This window comes from Corvus kubaryi, unplaced genomic scaffold (genome assembly GCF_017639235.1).
Source record: "Corvus kubaryi isolate FWS band 111438036 unplaced genomic scaffold, C.kubaryi_AGA036_p1.0 37249, whole genome shotgun sequence".
In the NCBI taxonomy this organism is placed as follows: domain Eukaryota; kingdom Metazoa; phylum Chordata; class Aves; order Passeriformes; family Corvidae; genus Corvus; species Corvus kubaryi.
Window position 1 is genome coordinate 4,368,654 of NW_024581072.1, and position 21,119 is coordinate 4,389,772.

At 40.5% G+C, this 21,119-nt stretch overlaps 1 protein-coding gene across 2 annotated transcripts in view; it reads right to left on the reverse strand.

The window, feature by feature from the left end:
- Nucleotides 1-10,562: 10,562 nt before the first annotated feature.
- The window catches only part of CPLX1 (complexin 1), a 115,544-nt gene continuing 104,987 nt past the window's right edge, over nucleotides 10,563-21,119 (reverse strand). For both annotated transcript variants that reach the window (XM_042023510.1, XM_042023509.1), the window contains exon 4: nucleotides 10,563-15,073. In XM_042023510.1, the coding sequence (XP_041879444.1) occupies nucleotides 14,876-15,073 (198 nt within the window). In that variant the 3' untranslated portion in view covers nucleotides 10,563-14,875. The remainder of the gene's footprint in view (nucleotides 15,074-21,119) is intronic.

The window sequence follows — 21,119 nt, forward strand, 5'->3', positions numbered from 1 at the left end:
AAGCACTTAGCAGCAACAGGACTCAATAGTATTCTTAACCCTTGCAAACTTGTTCATGTTTTTAATTCAGTTAATGCACAAAGACATGAAAAAATACTCTTCTATTAAACTCCTCCATGGAATCTGCTAACATCATAAGCCACACTTAGAAAAGCTGTAGAAGGAAATTTATCCAAGGTTTACAAAGTTTGGAGATGTTTTCAGTTTTATATAATTTACCTTACTACCACATGCAGAAGTTTATAAATTATATCACTCCCATAATTAATATTTGACACAAAAATTAAATACAAATCAATTAGTAAGAGGAAAATTTCAGTAAGTTACTGTCTCTCTGCATCATTAGAAATGCAAGACATTTTCTATTTCCATTTTCTCACCCCATACTCTATAGCTCATAAACTCAAGATGCTCTCTTTGCTCTGCTGAAGTTAAGCTGTGTGACTCTATCTTTATTCTGGTATTCTCATCAATTTAAAATAGCTCTGTCATTTCTCAACATGCAGCACATTGAAATGCACAATAAGCATGTGGTTAAAACCCAGTATTGCCCAAGTTTTGTCAGAAAAACTTTTTACTGTCTGTGGATCTCTCTTTTTTTACAGAAGTTTTTACCATTATTGATTATACATCTAAATTTCATGCTTATTCTTTGGTACAAGTCCCATTTTCCAGCATGTAACGAAAAGATGGGAAAACATTTCTCTAGATGTGGAAGCATCCCCTTGAGCATTTTGATAGCTTTAAAAATTTGATACTCTCATATATTTTGCATTTATAATTCATGCAGATTTCAGTGTGAAACAGGTTCTTTCTGGTAGTTTTTGCAGAAGGAAATCTCCTTGGAGTCTCAGATGGTTGCTTTTTCCTTGCAAGAGGAATCTAATAATTAATCCATGCCATAGGATATAAATACCCAGTTTCTATGGATTTCAATTTGTCTTATTTTTAAAGCAGGTTCAGTTCTGCCTTGGCAGTTTTCTTCTTCAATGTAAATAAATGTCTATATAATGATTTATATTCTAGGAGCATCTCATAGTTACAGACACCTGAAGCCACAGTGGCACACAGTACCTGAAAAAAACATCAATGAAAAACTTCTAGATTCAAAGTGAAAGTAAACAAAAAGAAGAGGCAGAGAAAAGCCACCCAGTCCTGGTCTGGTGACCTAGCTCCTAGTCCACCTGGTTTTCTCCACAGGTTTTTCCAGCATTCTTCCTCTGGGATCCAGTTCACCACCGCTCAAACAAGCCAGTTTTTTCCCAGGGTGTGAAGAGGAGAATATTGTTCATCTGTCACTCCTGTACTCATTCAGTTTGGTTTTGCCTCAGCCACAGAGTATCCTAAGAGCAGGATAAGACACCAAATACTGAATCTTCATCTTACTGTAATGATACCTTTTGCTAGCCAGGTCTCAAAGACAAGAAAATATTCAAGGAAAAATAAGCACTTGAGTCATGTTTGTCAATGAGAAAGGAGAATTTTGCTAGCAAGAACTCAGTGTTTGTGACATAACTTTAGCAGGTTTTTTAGTGGGCTGGGATATTTTGTCTGGCATTTGTGTGTATCTGTGTGTGTTTGACTGATTGCACATTCTATAGCAGCCTTTTCTCCCAGGAACTTCACATGCCTCGTGGACTTTCTGGACAATTTGGATAGGTCATACTCACTCATAGCCAGCTCTGACAAGTGATCTCATCTGCAGCTTCCTATTAGCTCTGCAGTATTTATTTGGTTCTTTTCCTTGCATGGGAGGGAGGTTTTCAAGGCTGCGTTTATTGCTGTGGGGTTAGTTCCTCCACTGCTCCCATCGTTTATAATTGTTATTTTCTCACAGTTCCTTGACAGTGACAAATCTACACTTGCCTACAGGTTTTCATCCTCAAAACTGTGACTGCAATTAAATCCAGACCTCAGTTGTTGGTCTGTCCTGCCTTTTTTCCCCGCACTTTTTCTTGAACAGTTTGACTTTTGCCCAGCCTCAAAAGTAACCGGGGTTTTTTTAAAGTACTGGTAAACTGTAATGCTCCAATTCAAAGTAATGCCTGCCTTGAATGTTGTGGCCCCACTGGACTCTTTTCTGTGGTGATTGCTACTAAAATATCAGTGCTTGGTAGTGACTACTGCATTTAGAAGTTATTTTCAGGTAGGGTGGACACAGCTTAGTTATTGTGTTTTATCCAACACTCTCTCTGTGAACAAGCACTGCCTCTTATGGCAGTGGAAGAGGTCAAAGAGGTCTAAGGCAGAGGCTAAAAAGAAAAATCCATTCATTTAATTTTTACCACTTTACATGAAATGTTATTAGAAATCATCCTATGCTTTATAGCTGAGCTTGAAGTTAAGAGAAAATTGGTGAGTAATTGCCAAGTAAATTAGTAGATGTGGTTTTGAGGAAATGACAGGGTAAACACTGCTAACTGGGGCTTCAATTTGTTACTTTTTCTTAGCTTTAGAGCATGAGTTCACAGAAAATGTGGAGGACTTCAAGGAAGGCGTAACCTTGTTATTTTGAGTTTCTTTGTCCTGTGCTCTGTCCCATCTCATATTTATTTGGAAGACGTCTGCTACTTCAAATCAGGGTGTTTGGTTGCTCTCTTTTCTCAAGGTCTTCTTGCCAAAGAAGAGCCAAGCTGTATCTGGTGACTCACAGAGACATAATAGTATATTCTCCTCTTAAAAAGACTTTTTCACAGCAAGCCTGACCACAGGGGGAGATTAGGAGAATGGAGCTATGGAGGGACGGAACCCCTACTCTGTGGAGTCAAGTCTTGGTGGCGTACCGTAGCCATTCATCTTCTGCCTTAACCTTTTCACAAGAGCTCATGACACATTTGGAATATGTTCATTGGCCACATGTCCTTGGAAGGGAATTTGTCCTCAGCACACAAACTGCAAAAGCTAGTAGTTTCCCAGTACTGTCTGGTCCTCCCTTTTCTTGTCTAATCTCAGTTTTCTTTGTACCACATTCTGCCCACACTGCTGCCTTGCAGCAGCTGGCCTTACATCTTCTCTTTGGCACAAGGCTATGCTACAGTCACATGGCACCCATGGTCCTGCAGGAATGTGTTTCTCCATAAAGTCTCATCTTGGAAGCTGAGAGAGTAACAGAGTCATGTTGAGGTGATGCCTGCTCATGTGACCTCCATGCCACTCAGAATCGCTTTGAACCTAAACACCTGGCTTTGGATGCAGTGCATTTTTTGTTTACACAATTCAAAGTTTTAGGCATTGGAGGATTATTTTGTCAGATAAGTATCTCTGATCCCACTGGGAAATAGTAGGAAGTGTCCACTGTTTGATGAATCAATTAAAACTAATTTCCCAACAGCCAAGCCATCTTTGGGCTTATTAATATGGGTAAATTTCTTGTTGATCTGTCATTTTTCATCACGTTAATACCATCCCAATAGCATGGAAAGCTTAGTATAGTTAATCCTCTTGAAGATGAGAGCTGTTGCTTTTTTTTCCCCTCCCTAGAACATGAAGGTCTTCTTTGGAGAAGCATAAATAGAGTTTCTTCACTGTCAACTGCCAAAGTCTATTGGCAATAGCAAGGCAGTCTGTGAAAGATGTAAGCTTAAGTCTCCACCAATTAATGAACCAGAGCACTGTTAAATGCCTGCAGAGACTTAGGATGGACCAGAGCCAGACATTCTCTGCCAAACAGCAACACACTGGGGAAAAGTGGATGTGCACTACCTTCAAATATGAGCTTACAGATGTTGCTGTTATTTTTCGTATTTAAACATTCTGTGGTGACTGCACTTAAAAATGTTGCATGAGCCTGGGTGAAGCTCTCACTCTTGGGAAAGAAATGGATTAAGCCTGGCAGAGAAATATGTTTCTTAAGCCTACCATTCACAATAAACAAGTCCTAGGTTCCTAGGCAAAAGGAAAGTCCTTGCATTTTAACTCAAAAGCAAGGAAGCTCAGTGAGAGCTCAGGTGTCCTATTTGAGGGAAAGGATCTGTTTCAAATTCCCTTTTTGGCCCACTAGCACCCAGAAGTTGGAGAAGGTTCTTGACAAACATATTGGTAACCAAATAATCAGGATTCCAGTAGGCAGAAGGAAACAAATATGGAAGCAGAAAGCAAAGTATGAAGATGCTGTATGCTGTCACTGACCTGTGTTCCAGTGACAGCTGGGGAGCTTGCTTGCACAGTGTGCCACTTCTGGGGCGGTTTCTCAGAACAAATGCGGACATCAGCTTGCCAAGCTGCCCTTGAAGGCCAGGCTGAACTGTGTGGTCCACTGCCTGAAACTTAATCCTCACCAGCTTCTTTTCTGCCTGGGGAAAGCTCCTAGTATGCCTGATATGGTTGGGATAAGGGACAAGGGAACAAAGAAGCTGTTGGTGAGGGTGATTGTTGGTGGTGAGGGCAGAGGTCCCAGGTCCACATCAACAGACAGACACAGAAGCAATGAATCCTGTAAATGTGGCAATGGAGAAGTGAGTCATTTAATGCAAGGGCGGAGCTGGCCAAAAAATGTTTTCACCTGGAAATGTCTCATCCTTTCTCTTTCAAGGTAAAAAGGAGAGAGGTTTGGAAAGCCAATTATGTGAGGTGTAGGTCTGTGATTTCAAGTAGGCCATGTGTTGCTTTGTGGTCACTATGCAGAGCAGAAAACAGCTTTCTCTGCTAGGCAAGGAAGGCAAATGTGTTTTATGGCAGAGATTAGTTGACAAGAGAGATAAACAGACAATGCTGCAGCTCTAGGAAGCTCTTCCAATATTTCCCTAGCCAAGCCCTGAGTTTCCCAGGTTTATGAAACCTTTCCTCTGGCAACTGCAAGTCCTTCACCGTCAGCAAACAGGAGCACTGCCAAGAGTGACCGTGCAGAGACTCACAAACTGCAGAAAGGAGAGATATGTACCTTAGCTTTGTCTCTCCAGAACATTTCAAGGGTCCCTCAGTCTTGCTGAGCAGTCATTCCCTGTTCCATGGCATGTCACTTTACTATTAGTATGTGTTTGTGGCCTTCCTCACACCTTTTGCTTTTATTTAGTCATAAAATCTGTGTACTCTGCAGAGAAGCAAGCCAGGAATTTACAAGCCAGGGCAGTTGAGGCTTAAGGGGTCTTTTAGGGTCATCAGTGGAGAAATGTGTTTTAGCACAGTAAATCACTTTCTCAATACGGTGCTCTCTCTCTCACTCACTCTCACTCTCTCTCACTCTCTCTCACTCTCTCTCTCTCTCTCACTCATTTCTGCCCTCTTGACCAGGCAATAGTGTTCTGGCACATGAGATCTGCTGGGCAGTAGGCTCCTTCTGGCAGACCTGTGCCTCTATTGCTGCAGCAGCTGCTACCTGATACTTGATACCCTGGATGCAGCCCAGCCTGGTCTTCACTGCAGACTTCCTGCCACCTGTCTGACAGTGACCATGACCAGTCACGGGACTGTGGAACATCACTTACAACGAACCTGGCTTTTGTTCAGCCCTAAGCATTGTTTTCCATGCTGACTACAGTCTCTCTTGGGCCCTCACTCAGAGCTACTAGTGGCAAAGAGGCAGGAAGGGGTCTTGCAAAAGTTCTGCTCTTTGTTATCTCTTACATTATTACTAATATGTAAAGTCTTTAGAGGGGTTTTTTTTTATCTGCTTTGACTAAAAAAGAATTTTTTTAAAGCCAAGAATTTTGTCTTCACTGCTCTTCCTGGAAGATCCTTGGCCCTGACCTGGAAGAACAACTCATGGTGAGGTACTTGATATTCTACTTCTGCTGAGACTTAATTTAACAACCATGCAATATCGGCTGAATTCCTTGAGTGATGCAGGGCTACCTCTTCTCAGCTTTTAGAAGAGGAAATGATGAATGAAAGAAATTTTTTGAGTGGAAAACACTTGTAGTCCCTGAGAAGTAAAAAACTTCTAAGTGAAAGATGGTTGCTCTCTGGTCACTTTTTAAGAGGCTTAGATCAGCTCATGCAGAGGGAAAAAAGTCACCAAGAGGTAAGTTTTACCATCAGTGAACATTTAATTGTATTGAACTGACTGTGCCTCCCCTGTTTGCTAAGCTTCTTTAAGGGGGCATTCCATGTGCTCCACTACATAATTATGTAATAGAATTTACAGCCGGTAAATAAATTTCCATTTGAAATTATATGTATTTAAATATCTGACTATCCGCTAGGTTGCTCTAACCAATTTTCTTGGTATTATAAGCTGCAGCAACGTTTGGTGATTTCTTTTTAATCTGCTTCATCTCATCATTCCCAGGAGTCTTTCTGACATACATTCCTTTGATATTGTTGACATCTGTTTCAAGAGTCCTCAGAGAAGGCTGCTTATGTAAAGGAAAATGTGTCTTGCTGGAACAGCTCAGAGATGGTTCAGTATTATTATTCTCATTTCACCGGTGGGTGAAAATGATTAGTTCTGTTGCTCTAGCTTCCCCTACTCAGGCAAGTGAACTATACAATAGCAGTGTTCTCTCTTGTTGCTTTGCACAGGGGTGGATCTCCACAAACTGTTCTTGTGCACAGTTTTAGTGTTCATGCTGAGCTATCCTTCATAACCACAGTGAATAAGAGAACTTGCATAGTCTGCCTAGCAAATTTGCACTAAAATATTCTACTCTCATTTTTCTCCCCCAAATGTAGTGCAGAGCTGTGTTGAGTTGACCAAAAAAACCCCAAACCCATGAGTAATCACCATCTGCTTGCCCATTATTTTAAATCTGTTGTGGGCATTTTAGTTTTCATCTCCTTTTCATAGCCTTTTAAGTTAGTCTGGCTCATGTCCACACTAAAAAAGGCCGCAATACCACAAAAAAGGATTATTTTATTTTTTAGGTAAAAACATGAGATCATTAGGAGGTTCCTAACACTATACTATAACAAAATGTGAAAAATCTCCAAATGCCTTGCATCTCATTCCCATTTAGCACTGAAACCAAATTCTTTATTTAATCATCTAAATGAGAAGGGCTTTCAATCTGTAACTTGATTGTCTGCTAACAGTTGGCAATATATGTGTTGGAATTTCTTCAAATATTACTTTGAAAGAGATAATAATGGGTTTTGTCCCCAAGTGTCCCAGATGAGTTTCAGTAGCAAGATGTTTTTTCAGATAATCAAATGTCTATTAATCTATTTATTTCTAAGCTCATTCACTCTAAAATGTTCAGGTTTCGTCTGAGATTCCCACAGCATTCTCCTGGTGAAACTGTGTTTCCATGGTGTGGTCAGGTGCACTGTTTACTGGGTAAAAACTGTCTGGATGGCCAGGCCCAGAGAGTGGTGGTGAATGGAGTTACATCCAGCTGGGGACCACTCACAAGTGGGGCTCCTCAGGGTTCACTTTTGGGGCTGATCCTCTTCATCAAGCACCTGGACGAGCAGCTCCAGAGTAGGGCAGTCCCTGGAGGGTGTGGAGCACAAGTCCCATAAGGAGTGGCTGAGGGAGCTGGGGTTGTTTAGTCTGGAGAAAAGGAGGCTCAGGGGAGACCTTATCGCCCTCTACAACTACCGGAAAGGAAGCTGTAGGCAGGAAGGGCTCAGTCTCATCTCCCAGGTGGCAAGCAACAGGGTGAGAGGAAATGGTCTCTAGCAGCCCCAGGGAAGGTCTAGACTAGATATTAGGAATATATATTCTTTTTTTTTCAGAAAGAATTGTATAACATTGGAACAGACTTCAACAGAGAAGTAGTGGGTGGAGTCACCATTCCTAAAAGTGTTCAGAAAATGCCTGGATATATGGCCCTTGAGTACATGGCTTAATGGTAAACATAATGGTGGAGCTACATTGATGGCTAGACTTGATGATCTTAAGAGTCTTCTCTTGTGATTCTATGATTTGCCACACTCAGTCTTCACAAAAAGGAGGTTTCTTTGTGGCTGAGGGGTGAATATCTGAAGAGTATTTGCTCAGATCTTGATAAGATATGGAAACAAGAATAGGTGTCTCAATTTCAATGATTTAAAAGCAAGCTGCTAGATACTGGGTTCACATATGCAGAAAATTCACAACTTATCCAGCTATGAAACTGATAGTCCCATATCAGCCATGCACCGGCTTCGGGTTGATGACATACATAAACAAAACTTGCAGTGATTGTACACATATTTTGGCTATTTTCAGCAAAAGTAAACTGAAAAAAACAGAATATGAAGTATTAATACTTTAATTATATTTCAGTACACATTGTCCCTTTTTGTGCAGACTGGCCTTTTCTTGGGTTTGACTTTTTTGACCAGCAGCTGACAAATTGGAAAGATATGTTCTGTTTTGTGTAAATTTAAAAATATTTTTTAATTAAAAATTTAATAGAACTTAACTATATTTCAGCCAGACAGTTGTTGTTTGCGATGGTCTAAACCTGTCATAGCCCTGCTGAAATGTTCACCACACAGGTTTTAAATAAGTCATCTTCTAATTCAAAACATGCTCAGCTGCTGCAGCTTCAGCTTCCCAAATACAATGTTCTATCTGACCCTCTCACACAAGAAGAGGTTTTCTGAGAAAAGCAAATCTCAGATGAAAAAATTGTTTCCACCTCACAGCACTAGCAGAATTCAGCTTCTCAATACCAAAGGGTCAGGAAGGCATGGGTGTTTGACATCACATGTTCCAGCCATTTGTCTTTTTCAGATGTACTTTTACACCTATCTCAAACTACCTGTGCAACCACAGGTGACCGGCTGTAGCAGAGTTATCTTCAACAAGGAATACCCCAATGCAGTGTGGGTTTTTTGGTGGTGGTGGCTTTTTGTTGGGTTGGGTTGGGTTTGGGGTTTTTTTGTTGGTTTTTGGTTTGGTTTGGTTTGGTTGTTTGTTTTTTAACTGAAAAGGGGAGGGTCAGTTACAGAAGAAATAAAAATCTCAGTTGGGATTTTTTAATTGGGGACGTTTGTGGTTGCCACAAACCTCCTGGGATGCCATACACAGAATAGCATTGTGCCAGCAATGCTCAGAAGCCTTCATTCAAATTACATTTTCAAAGAGAGCTTTATGGAGCCTAGATCATCCTTGGCACTTCAGGAAGAAAGTGAATTAAGACACTAAAATGGACGTAATCAGGACCATGGTGAGTACCTTTGCACCCACATTTTCATTTGGAAGTTTAATATCTGTCCCAATTACATAGTCTGTGCCACCACTGCTGTCAGTGAAGAGTGGGATCTTGTAGTAGGGCTAATCATTGCATCCCAGGATCACTGTCTGAGAAATAAATCACTAATGTGTCTTCATAACTGGAGTAATTTTTCACTCCAGAGGCACTCATGATGTGTCTGCTGTTTTCTTTTTTTGTTCTCCTCTGGAGAGGATTTTACCTGACAAAGTGTACTTTTAAAATGGGAAAAGGTAGATTGTACCAGCCTAACCACTGGAATTTATCCTTCTGTATTTCTTTTTAATAAGAAATCAGAAGCTGTTTAAAAAGAATAATTTATCTCCGTTGCTAAATGAAGCCTGTCAAAATCACCTGCTTTCCTTCTTCAATATTTGGATCTTGTCCCCAACACTTCTCTGATATGATAATTCTGGTTCCTTTAAGCTGTCTGTTTCTTGGGGGAACCAGTGAAAAATATTTTCTTGCCCTGTTAGCTTCCTCAAACCTTGCCTGAAACCTGAAGTACACGGAGAGCCTGCCCTTGAACTCACAGTCTGCAGCAGCATTAGCATGTGTTAGTTTTAGCAGTGTTATGCTCAAATTCTGAGTAGGTATTCTGGCATGTAAATAACATGGGTTGATTCTCTGTGACAGTCCTGTGGCTGCCTCTGTTAGTAAAAAACCCAGAAAAACCTGAATGATTATACAATGGTCCTAAGGAAGGATCGGCAAAAGGGTATCAGCTTTTCCTATGAGATGTATGGTAATATCTTTTTCTAACATGATGCAACACTTTCATGCTGAATATTACAACTAATGATTTGTGCCTGAGCAAGTAAGATGAGGCTTAGCTGTGTGGAATTTGCCATCCAAAGAGTTTTGTATATATCATGGATTCTGGATCCTGAGATGCATTTTGTGTCATTGCACATCAGTGCAATGTATTTTGTCTTAAGATCCAAACATATTCTCACTAAACCATAGCTAATGGTCTGTGTTTCTTTCAAAGGAGTGTTGTTCTGCTCTTCCTAAGGAAAATTAATTCCTAGTAGCAAACTTATTTAAAATTTGCTAATCACCTGCACACATTAAACCTCATCAGTGTTTTTGATAAATGAAAAAATGAGCATATTTATTCAAATAACATCCATGTTGCTCCTCAATTCTGTTACCATTCTATTTGTATATGAGCAACCATACTTTGATTTCCAAGTGTAGCCTGGAAGGAATTTCATAGGAAAGCATTGCAAACAATTTATGAAATCACTGGGGTTTTTTATTGGCTGTGATTCCATTTTAAAAGAACATCATACCATTTACCCACATCATGCAGGAAAAAATACCAGGAAAATAACAAATTAAGATCACATTCACAATGTCTCTACTTTTAATCATCCTCAAGTACTGCATGCATCTGAAAGAAAGCTGGGGAGCATTTCTACTAGAAAATGCATGGCTAAGTTAAATTTTGCTCTGTGTGTGTGAAAGAGAAAGAGAGAAAACAGGCAATTTTTTTAATGACAGTACTGAAACATTTTACTAACTCAGTGCATGAGGAAACAGTTATCTTGATAACATATATTCAGAACAAATACAGACAACTTTCAGATACATAAGACATTACATTTAGATCACAACAGTTAATTTCTAACAATGCTTGTTCTAGCACAAAAAGCTTGGCAAAAAGATGTATTCAGCAGCACTGGTATGGTGTTTCTTGATGAAGGAGAGAGGCTGGGAGGGATCTAGCCAACGTATGATACTAGAAACATAGAGGAACTCCAAAGTGATTAAGCACATGATCTTATATTTTGTTTTATTAATTTTAAACACAAGAGTAGCATTGATATTGCAGTCTGATTTCATATGGCTTTCTCTACATATAAATGTGAGTTCACAAGGTCAATGGCAAACTAAATCATTTACCCTCCAAATGTGAAGGCCCTTTGACTATTTTTTTACTAACCCAGTAAGGTCTTGGAGCTGTGAGGGAAAATGACTGCAGTGTCTAGCCAACAACCTTTCTGTGTAAATAAAAACCAGTTATAAAACTAAAATACCTCATTTACCTGAGATTGAACAGACCAGTGATGCAAATAAAACAATGTCATGAAAGACAAAAAGATATTCAGAATCCAAACAATGAACCATGCTTCTCTTTGGTCTCTTGTTTAAGTGCTTCATCACCTGCTTGAGTGCCAAGGGGGAGTGTGTGAGACAATGCTTTTAACTTCCATACGTGAGTCAAAGGTGTCTGTGTCCCTTGTTACCAGTTCTGAGTGGGAAGGGAAATAGGCAGAAGAGATGGGAGAGTGCCTTGCTCTTGAGTCTGTTCAGCATGGCTTAGGCACTTTGGGACCATGTAATGACTTGAGGAGTGCCAAAAGTTATGTGAGGCAAAACCAAGCAAAACCTATCCAGTACCTGTGGTAGATTTTCTGACATGTTTCTTATGGCAAGAAAAGGAAAATGGGATTAACTCTCTGTTGTCAGTGGAGGAAGGGCTGCTGCAGGTGTGGCGAGTTGAGACACAGAAGTGATGAGATGGTTGAGCTGGGAAGCTCCCACAACAAAAAAGACTTAAGTAAACATTATTTAATAAAATACCCTCCCTTACCTCCTGCTTTGTGACCCTGGGATGAGGCCTACCAGACTCAGCATGGAGATCCTATAGCCTTCTTCAGGGGTTCAGTCCAGATGTTCACACAGATCAGGAGCTCAGCTCACAAGGGCAGTATTTTTAGTGCTCTGAGCCCAGGGATAGCAGTACCTCCTTAAGAAATTTCAGTACAGGCTACACAGGATCCTGACTTAGACCACTCATTCAGTGTCACAGCTGCTGAGGCACAGTTATCAAGAACAGTACCAGTCTTCCTTTCTCTCTCTCTCTCCTCTTCCTTTCTTCTCCAATTTCCTCACCTTCCACAGAGGAGTGCACAGACCTGCACATCAAGCTACCAGAGAGACTGTGAAAACAATCAGTATTAACATTCTGCAAGGAGGATGCTAGGCAGAAAATTCTGATCTTATATCAGGAACAGTATTTGGTTGGATGAGGAAGGGAGTCAGTGATGGGAGCTAGGGAAAAGTCAGCAAACAAGTAGTAGAGAAAAACCAAAGTAAAGTGGAATAAGATTATCTTCTCGTTTGTTTATTTGTTTGTTTGCAGAGCTCTGCAGCACAAGTCCAGGGGAATATACGAATGGACATATTCCTTTTAGCACAGGCACACTTCTGCTGGTCCTGCTTATGTATTAGAGGATGCATGGCACAGAGATTAATCAGGGCATTTCAAAGGTATTGACATCTTTATGTCAGTGATCTAGGTTAGGAGATCCAGCTACCAGTAAGTGGCTGAAGAGTCAGGCTCTGCCTTTTAGCTTTTGGGGATGTTGGATACTCTGTGGCAGAGCATCAAAACGAGCGCTCCTTTTGTCTCAGAGTTTTCAGTTCTGTGAGATTTACTTAAATAGGCTCAAATTACTAGTTGCTGAATTTGCATGAGCTGAGTAGGACATTCTTCCTAGAAATGGTAAATTGTTCAACACTACCATGCTATACCCAAGCACAGATTCATAGAGTGTTCTGGATCATTAAAAGTCTTAGGAGGGAGACATTCATCTTGCTTTAAATGAAAGTTATGGGGGAAAAAAGTTCCCCTGACATTATCCAAATGAGTAAAACCTGCCTTCTCTTTCCTCTGGGTAGCCCTTGGCAGCTTGTACTAGAACCAACAAGTCTTGTTCATAGATCCAGCCTGAAACAAGTTGTATCCATATCAACTTTTTCTGACCTGTATATCAGTCAAACCTCTTCAGCCTCCACGTTGGATTCAATAGAAAGGTGTGTTTGAAATTACTTGAGCCTGAATAAAAATTGTGCAAGGAGAGCATACTATATTTATTCTCTTTCAAAATACTCTTTCCCTATTAAAACAGATGCTACTGGAAGGTACAGAGCTCTCATGCTCAATTCCTTAACCATGGTACAGATTTCTTCTGTTTACCTGAAAAGGTGTAAATGTCTTCTAAAGTATCTTATTTAGGAAAATACTGAAATGTTTGCCTAAACTCTCTTACACTGAACCAGCGCAAAGAAGGTCCATTGAAATAAAATGCTTAATTTAGATACCTAGTGAAATATCTGAGATTATCCTCCTTTTCTTTGCCAGCAGAAAGAGTGTATTTGCTTTCAAATCTCATCCATGTACTTAGGATATTTTTGTTTCTCTCAGGACAGGGACAAGCAATGCTAGTTCTGCCAGACAAATCCTAATTTTCCTGACAAGACGGTGAGACTGAGATGGCATGATGGTCTCACGGCATCAACTACAGAGACCTAGCCAGATGCAAAATATCAGGATTAGTTCTTCAGATGACAAGCCAGATAACTGATCATGAGGACTTGTGTTCAAAATAGGTATATATATATATTGAATCTATGTATGTATTAGCAAGTCAACATCTCCCATAGAATTTGGATTTTCTTACGCAGTTTTGTGATATCTCCAATGTTTCATTGAGGAGACCTCTGTACCTGTGTCTGCAAAAGGCCACAAAGATAATGGTGAGAAAAACATTTTCTCCCACCCTGCTAGCATCAAGGGATACCACACACTGCTGTAATATTAATTAGCTCCTGCACAGCACTGGAGAAGCATCCTCACTTCATGCCTTTGTTGTAGGTAGAGACTGAAACCTACATTTTACAGGTGTAGAAGCTCAGTGGGGCAGAAAACAAGTGACCTCCCCAAGGCAATGCAGTAATTTAGCACAATAAACATCATAGATATTTATGGATCTGCCATGACTCACATTCAGGCCACCACACACTCCCACACACTGCAGGAAAGGGTGGGCAGGACACAGCTACTACAATATGCTGGAACCCAAACGTCCAACCCACAAGCACTGCTGGGAATGGGATGGTTGAATACGGCAGAAAGATTGGTTAAAAAGAGCAGCAAATACACTTGTCATTGGCTTCAGAGGGGTTGGGGAGGTCCTCTACCAGAGCACTATGCACTCTCCTATGGTTTCAGCTCTCTGTATGGCAAGTGCCTGACCAATTTGCTCATTCAAGGTAAATGTATGGCTAATTCCCAAAGTAACATGACTCTTGCTTAGATTCTGAGGCATTTAACTTCTACAGTATCTGAGGGCAGATGACTCACTTCTTCCACAGTTCTGAGTGATGTCAGCTGTGTAAGTCATGCATGATTTACTTTCCAAACGATCTTTTATTTATGTCATGGATGGAATTAAAACAGAAAAGCTCTGCTTCCATGGGAGAACTGAGATATCCCTTCCAAGAGCAGATGTGCTCAACAAAAAATGGCTAATGTGATCCAATCAATAGGAATATTACAATAATGACTAATTATTATCAATAATAAAAATAATATAATTTTTAAAAATTAAAGAGGCCACTGTTCATACTTAGTGAACACTCCTTCTTGCATTGGATGGAAATGAGATTGTTCCTTTTCTATGCCTGATGTGCAGTTGCCTTATTTAACATACATAGTACTATGGCTTATAATAAAAGTTGTGTAGTCTGCAGCTTTTTAATCTTTACATCCATTCAGAGGCATCTACTGGACTATATACAAAATAAAGGAATGGATGAGTCTGGGGGTGGAGGAAAGGGAAAGACGCAGTCAGAAGGGAATGGGAAGCGAAGGGACTCCTAGTGAGCAGTAGAGGGCAGAGGTGGGGAGGACTGCGGGATGAATGGCAAGATTGTAAATCCCCATTGGGCAAAAGAGAAATCCTTTGCAGTACTGTTTATGCCCATCTAACAGTCTGCAGCTATTACTTCTTGAACATGTCCTGCAGGGGGCCTGGTAAGTATTTGATGACTGTGTCTAGGATGCTCTCTTCTTCTTCCTCCTCCTCATCCCCACAGCCAGGAGGGATCGCCTTCTTTGGGCGTGTCAGACTCCCTTCAGCATTAGCTTCCAGTGCGGCCTGCGCCTCTGCTTCCTTTTCTTCCTTCTTCTTTATCCCATACTGCAGGGGAGAGATAACACATTGTCTGAATCATATGAGAAATAACACATCTGCTGAACAGGATGGCTGATGAAGCCAGACATTGCATGTGGTGCCTCATATTCTGCAGTAAGAACATTCCATATTCTCAGTTTGCTCTTTTACACAGACACCAAAAATATCCATCCTAACAACCCTCCACTAAGTATAGCCCAGTGGATGGACAGCCTTTACAAGACAAGATGCTCAGATCACTCAGAAACAAGCACAGGGGAGAAAATGGGACTGTGCAGCTGTGGCTCTCTAGTAAAGAGAACATAAGTTCTGCGTTAGTAGTGTTAGGGTGGCATTCTACTGATGTTGATCCTCCTTGTCCCGGTTTGAGACTATCATACAGTCACCTCAGGACACTCCTCTTTTCTGTCTCAAGTCCATCATCCACAATGATATTGAGATTCCACCCGCAGCATTTTATAGTTAAGGTTTACAGATGTGGCAAAACTTCAGGGAAAAACTAGTCAGCAACAAAAGAAAGCAAACAGATCAGGACAGACAGGACAGCAGTGAAGACAACAATTTTATGTATTATCATATGGGACATATACCATTCATCCATGTTGTCATTGTGTAAGTGGGACAGAAAGAGTTCTGTGAAAATAAATCTTCATGAGAAAATCAGCTGACTCATACTATTTGAAGAGAAACACTCTTAACCATGTGAGTAGAATGGGTATTTGAAATTTGCTACTTCCACTAAGAATTAGAGGCATGCCACTAACACACTACATGAGTAATCAGACTTTTATTTTATGATACTATATACAACAAGCTAGATTTAATAGAGGACTAAACATATGCATATGCTGCTCTTTCCGTAAGTGTTTGTACTGTTTCAGAGATTCATGTCATATACAACAACAACAAAATATCAATTCAAACCATCACATGCAAATCTAGAGCAACAAGTACACCTGCAAGCTACCCTCTGTATTATCAAATCATAGAATGGTTTGGGCTGGAAAGTACATTTCAAGGCCACCTAGTCAAAGAAATGAGTAGGAACATTTTCAGCTAGGTCAGGTTGCTCAGAGACCAGCTCTGTTTATTCAGACCAATACAAATTTCCCAGGATGTTTCCACTTTTTCTGATGATAAATGGAGGTTAAACTTTCTTGGTACTGTGATCATGGTGCAAACTCAGGAAGTGTAACTTTTCAGTGTCCAGCTGTGCTTCGAAGAGGTCAGCTGTACATTTCAAGGATGCTTGTGGTCCCCAGGCTCACAGCTCCCTGTCTGGCAGCAACATTCTTCTGTTTATCCTTTTTACCTTTTGAAAAGCCACCTTCATGGCTGCTAAATATCAGCTCCTCGGCCACCAGTCACCTCACAAGCACCTGCACAATTGCTTACAATTCATTTTGCATGAATATGCTTGAAAAGAATGTTGAAAAGAAAATTAAATATGATTTCAAAAACATCAGAGAATTATGTTGGTACCACGCTCTCAGTATTTTCAAGTATCAATAAAACCTTACTGCTGAATAGAGATGAATTCGATGCTATTTTCATTCGTTTTTCTTTTCATTTTTTTCCATGAAGATTAGTACAAATTGTTAACCAGTAAAACCAAAAGTGCACTGCCGCAACAGCCTCTGTGCCCAACAGAGGGCTGTTGGGTTTGACTTTTCCTCCTAAACATTTCTGAGCAAAGGCACTATTTTTGATTCCTTTCTTCATCATCATTTATATTTAGGATGACAGCCTGCAAAGTTGAAAGCAGTGGCTTTGAAACACTCTAGTTCTCTAAATCAATTCTCTCATGCCAAAATGTTCATTAAGGACATTTGTCTTACGATTTTTATATCCACTGGGTGCTGGTCACACCTTGATTTCATGGGAAAGGTATTAAAGACAAATGACGTCTCCATTCACATGTGAGACAAAGAAAGAATTTGATCAACTTACGGGTACAGGGCTGTATGCCACAAAGGAGATTGAACACAGGACCAGCTACCACACAGATGGAATGACATGCAGTGCTAGACAGTGGTCAGTCTGTAGGGCTATATTAACCCCATTCTCTCTCTCAGGCCACAAGCAGATGTCCCTGACTCCCAGTGTAATTTAAGTGCAGATTGTGCCTTCCTTTGCCAGCTAGAGGAGAACAGTAGTGGAGACAACACAAATCATAGTAACACATGGGTACCCTGCATGCTTTCAAATCCTTCATCACAAAACAATGTGTTGATCCTCTAGCTCAGGAACAAAATCAACCAGTTATCAGAACTCAGTATTATAATTTAAATTTGGTGGTATTTTGTAATGCTTTGCATTAATAAAAATCTACGATGTGAAGATTCATAGGTTAATAAAATGGCATACTTTAGGTTTGAAATTGTTTCAGAGGAAATAAAATTATAGAAAGGAAAGTCTTAAACAAATTTTTCAAATAGTGTCTTCAAATGAAATCATTTGGGTGAAGTCAATAATTAATTTTTAAAAATATTACTAAAAACAATCTTTCTGGTGCTCTGGTTTTCCTGGGGATAGGAAATATTGCATTGTTTCAAAAAAATTTGAAGGATGAGAATAGTTTCATTTTTATTCAAGGTTCAACCCCACAAAATTTAATATCAGAAGCTGTATCATTACCTGCTTGGCCTTCAGTCACATATCCATGTCTTCTACTATATGCAGAATTACGGTCCTAACCCAGGAAGATTCTGAAACATTTTTAGTATATGTACCATCTGCCGCTCCTAGAGTTATTACTCTTCTGCCACCCGAGGATTGTTGTCACCGGGTCATGTTAGCGAAACATTGTCAGGCTGGAGTCCTCAGTCATCAAGTGGGAAGAGTAGGGAAAAAGTACCATGGCCCTTGGCTTAACCCACACTCACCAACTGCCTGTCAGGAAAAGACCAGACTAACATATTAACATACTAACATACAACATCAGCTTCCTCCCCATCTCTTTTCTTCCCTGTTCTTCCCTATTTTCACATGTCAAAGTAGGTTCATGAACTAGAAACATTCTGAGAATTTGACCTAACTCTAATGACAGTAAGAGTGTCAGGGAGTAGAGGACTGTTGAGCCAACAGGATCTGCAGTCTAAAATGTGAACCTACCGTAAATATAGTTACAATTTCTTAAGCCAACAGTTGCTACTAAAAATGAACATATTTACCTAGCAAATACCTAGGTCATGGAATGAATAAACAGTAATATAGCTAAGACACTTGAGGAAGTAACTGTGTATCTTTGGGTCAGGTGTGGAACTGACTCTGCAGGAAGACAGCCACAATCAACGTGCAAGTGAGTGGTTTTCCTTGGATCAGATTTGGAACTGCCTACTTAGAAACAACAAGTGATTTACCTGAAGAAGCTAAAGAAATAAAGAAGGAGTTTTGTGGGGGATACAAAGACAACTCGAAGACTGTATGGTGGGACCAGAGAACTCAGGCAACAACTTTTCCTCCCAAGGTGCTCTGAGAGCTTGAAACTGGCCCTCAGTCCAAATATTACTGCATATGAAATAATACTGCATGAAATAATACTGCTATTACGTAACACTGAGCTTTAGTTTCTGGGAAAATGTTGGCATGTGAATTACGCTGGTTACATTTCTCTTCAGGAAATTTTTCTTCTCAGTGGTTTTGTGTAGCTGCAGGTAGTACGGAAACTATGTCTGAACAGCTGTGGCAGATACAGCCATCTTTGGAATTACTACTTTATTCACTAGCTAAGGTTTGAAAAGCTACTGAGAGATTTAAATGCTTATTCCTTATCTTGCTTCATATCAAAGTTATGGGAGCTATACTAACAGTTCTGTCTGTTAAATTTCAATCATATTCTGAACCTCAGTACAAAAAAAGAAAATAATTTTCAGCCAGACTTGAAAGTGTGTGGTTAGAAAACACACTGGGAGGGCAACAAGCACATAATTTTATCTCAGGAGTTAACTTGACCTGAACAAGTCTTTTTCTTAGAGACCTCAGCTATTGAAAACCTCTTACCTGTTCTGGAACTTAACTACCCTTTGCAATAAAATATTTCTCGTCATGTCTACCCTGATTCTTCATGAAATGTCTTCAAAAAAAATCTGGAAAACTGAAAATATGCATCTACTGCAAAAAGATTTATCTTCCATCTGTCCTTTTGGACTTTATTTATTAATTGTGCAAATTTCTTTTTTTCTCTTCCATTACCAAAGAGAACACCAGCCCAATTTAGATCTTTCCATCATTAATGCATGGAATTTTCTGCCAGGAATATATGTAGGACTGAAACAAATCGAGAGCAATATGCGGAGTTCAGCACTGACCTTTAGTTCCACAACTGTGAGAGTCTAGGGTACAGAAAAAGACTCCCCTTTTATTTGATTTATACAAACTTGAAGTCTTTTTACATGATTTCTTTTGTCTCTCTGTGTCAGGCTGTCAAACACAGGAGGGTACTGAAACCCAGAGCCCTGAATACTGTGTTCTCACCACTGTTTAAAGCACAGAACCTACTTTGATGTAGATCTGGCCCAACAATGTGTCCTAGCTTTTCTTTCACCTCAAATCTGCTGATTTCATTTTGTGTTAAATTTGGCTCTTTTTCCTTGTTTGTTTTTCTTGGTCTACTTGTCTTTCTAATCAGTTCACTTGTCCCAAGCTTGATAGAGAGGATTAGTCCTCAGAAAACTTGTGAGGAAGCCTTTTAACACATATGAAAGAGGGACACTCTCTTTGTCTCTCAATTTACCCATTTAAGTGCAAGGTCTGCCATGCTCTGTTAGAATTACACAGAGTGTTTCAGGCAACTCAGACACACTGACCCTAGATAATCTCTGAGCTTTGCGAGGAGAAATAAACAAAGAATCACAACTTTGCACCTGGGCAATCATGCAAATTTCAAGCTGTGGCAAGGAATGAAAGGTATGAGAGAGAATGCTGGGTGTCTCAGTCCATGCCATGCCAGTGGGGTGTGTGGGGGGTCTGCATGGGGGGGTCTGTGTGGAGTGAGTGTAGGTGTGGACATTTTCTTGTCTCTACATGCTGCTGCACAGCTCTGCTGACCCTGTCAATGTGCTAGTGGAAGACAGCTGATTAATAATGGAAAAGAACAAGGCAAAATCTGGAAACTGCAGTCCTACATTACATTGTTCAATTGCTTGTGAGCCAGACAGGAGCACAGCTCAGGAGAGAGGTGGAAGAGAGAAAGGAAGGAGGACAATTAAACTTCAGGAAGAGGACACTTGAGATGCAAAGGCAGGGCATCATCTCTCCTGGAAAAGATGCTCTGAAACCATCTCCGTGAGGGCCCTCAGAGTTTTTCAGGGAGTTTTCCAGCAGCAGTTATTTGTAAACATGGCTCATGTCCTTTGAATCCTTTACCTCATCCAAGGTTCCATCTCCCCATGAGTTCCCTGTGGCTACACATGCCTTGATACTCTGTGCCATCACAGGCTTTCAGGTCTGTCAAAATCACAGTAATTCTTCATGCATGACCTGTCTTGTTTCAGGTCTTCCAGTATGCTCTTCAGTTTTATCCCCCTGTTTCTCTCAGGGGGCTCCCACAGCAAACCCAGAGGCCTACGGGCTTCCTCTTCCTCCACAAATACAGATCAGATGCAGCTGCAGATTTCAAAGGACTCATCTGATCTTCATCTGCCTCCCATCAGCATCTTCTTCTGGTGACACTGGGTGAATCTAGCAGTCATTTCCTTCTCCCCCATGGCAATATTGATGGCTGAGAACCACACTCCTGGTTTCCATTCCAGTCAGCTGTGGAACTGCAAAGCATTCCTATGGGAATGCCAAATGCCCCAAGCAGGAGTAGTGCTACCCTAAACTAGGTATGGAATTTGCTTTTCTGCTGCTCCACAAGAGATGGAGTGCAAGATAAAGCACTGCTCTCTGGAGGAGATCAGATCTGTACTCAACAAGCCTTGTTTCTTCCCTTTGATTGAAAACAACATCACATCTGTCCACTGTTTGCTGTTTAAGGGAAAAACAGAACTGTATCAGGTTCCTGGTTGCAGAATCCATCTCTGAATTTTCTGCCAACTCAGATCAAGGG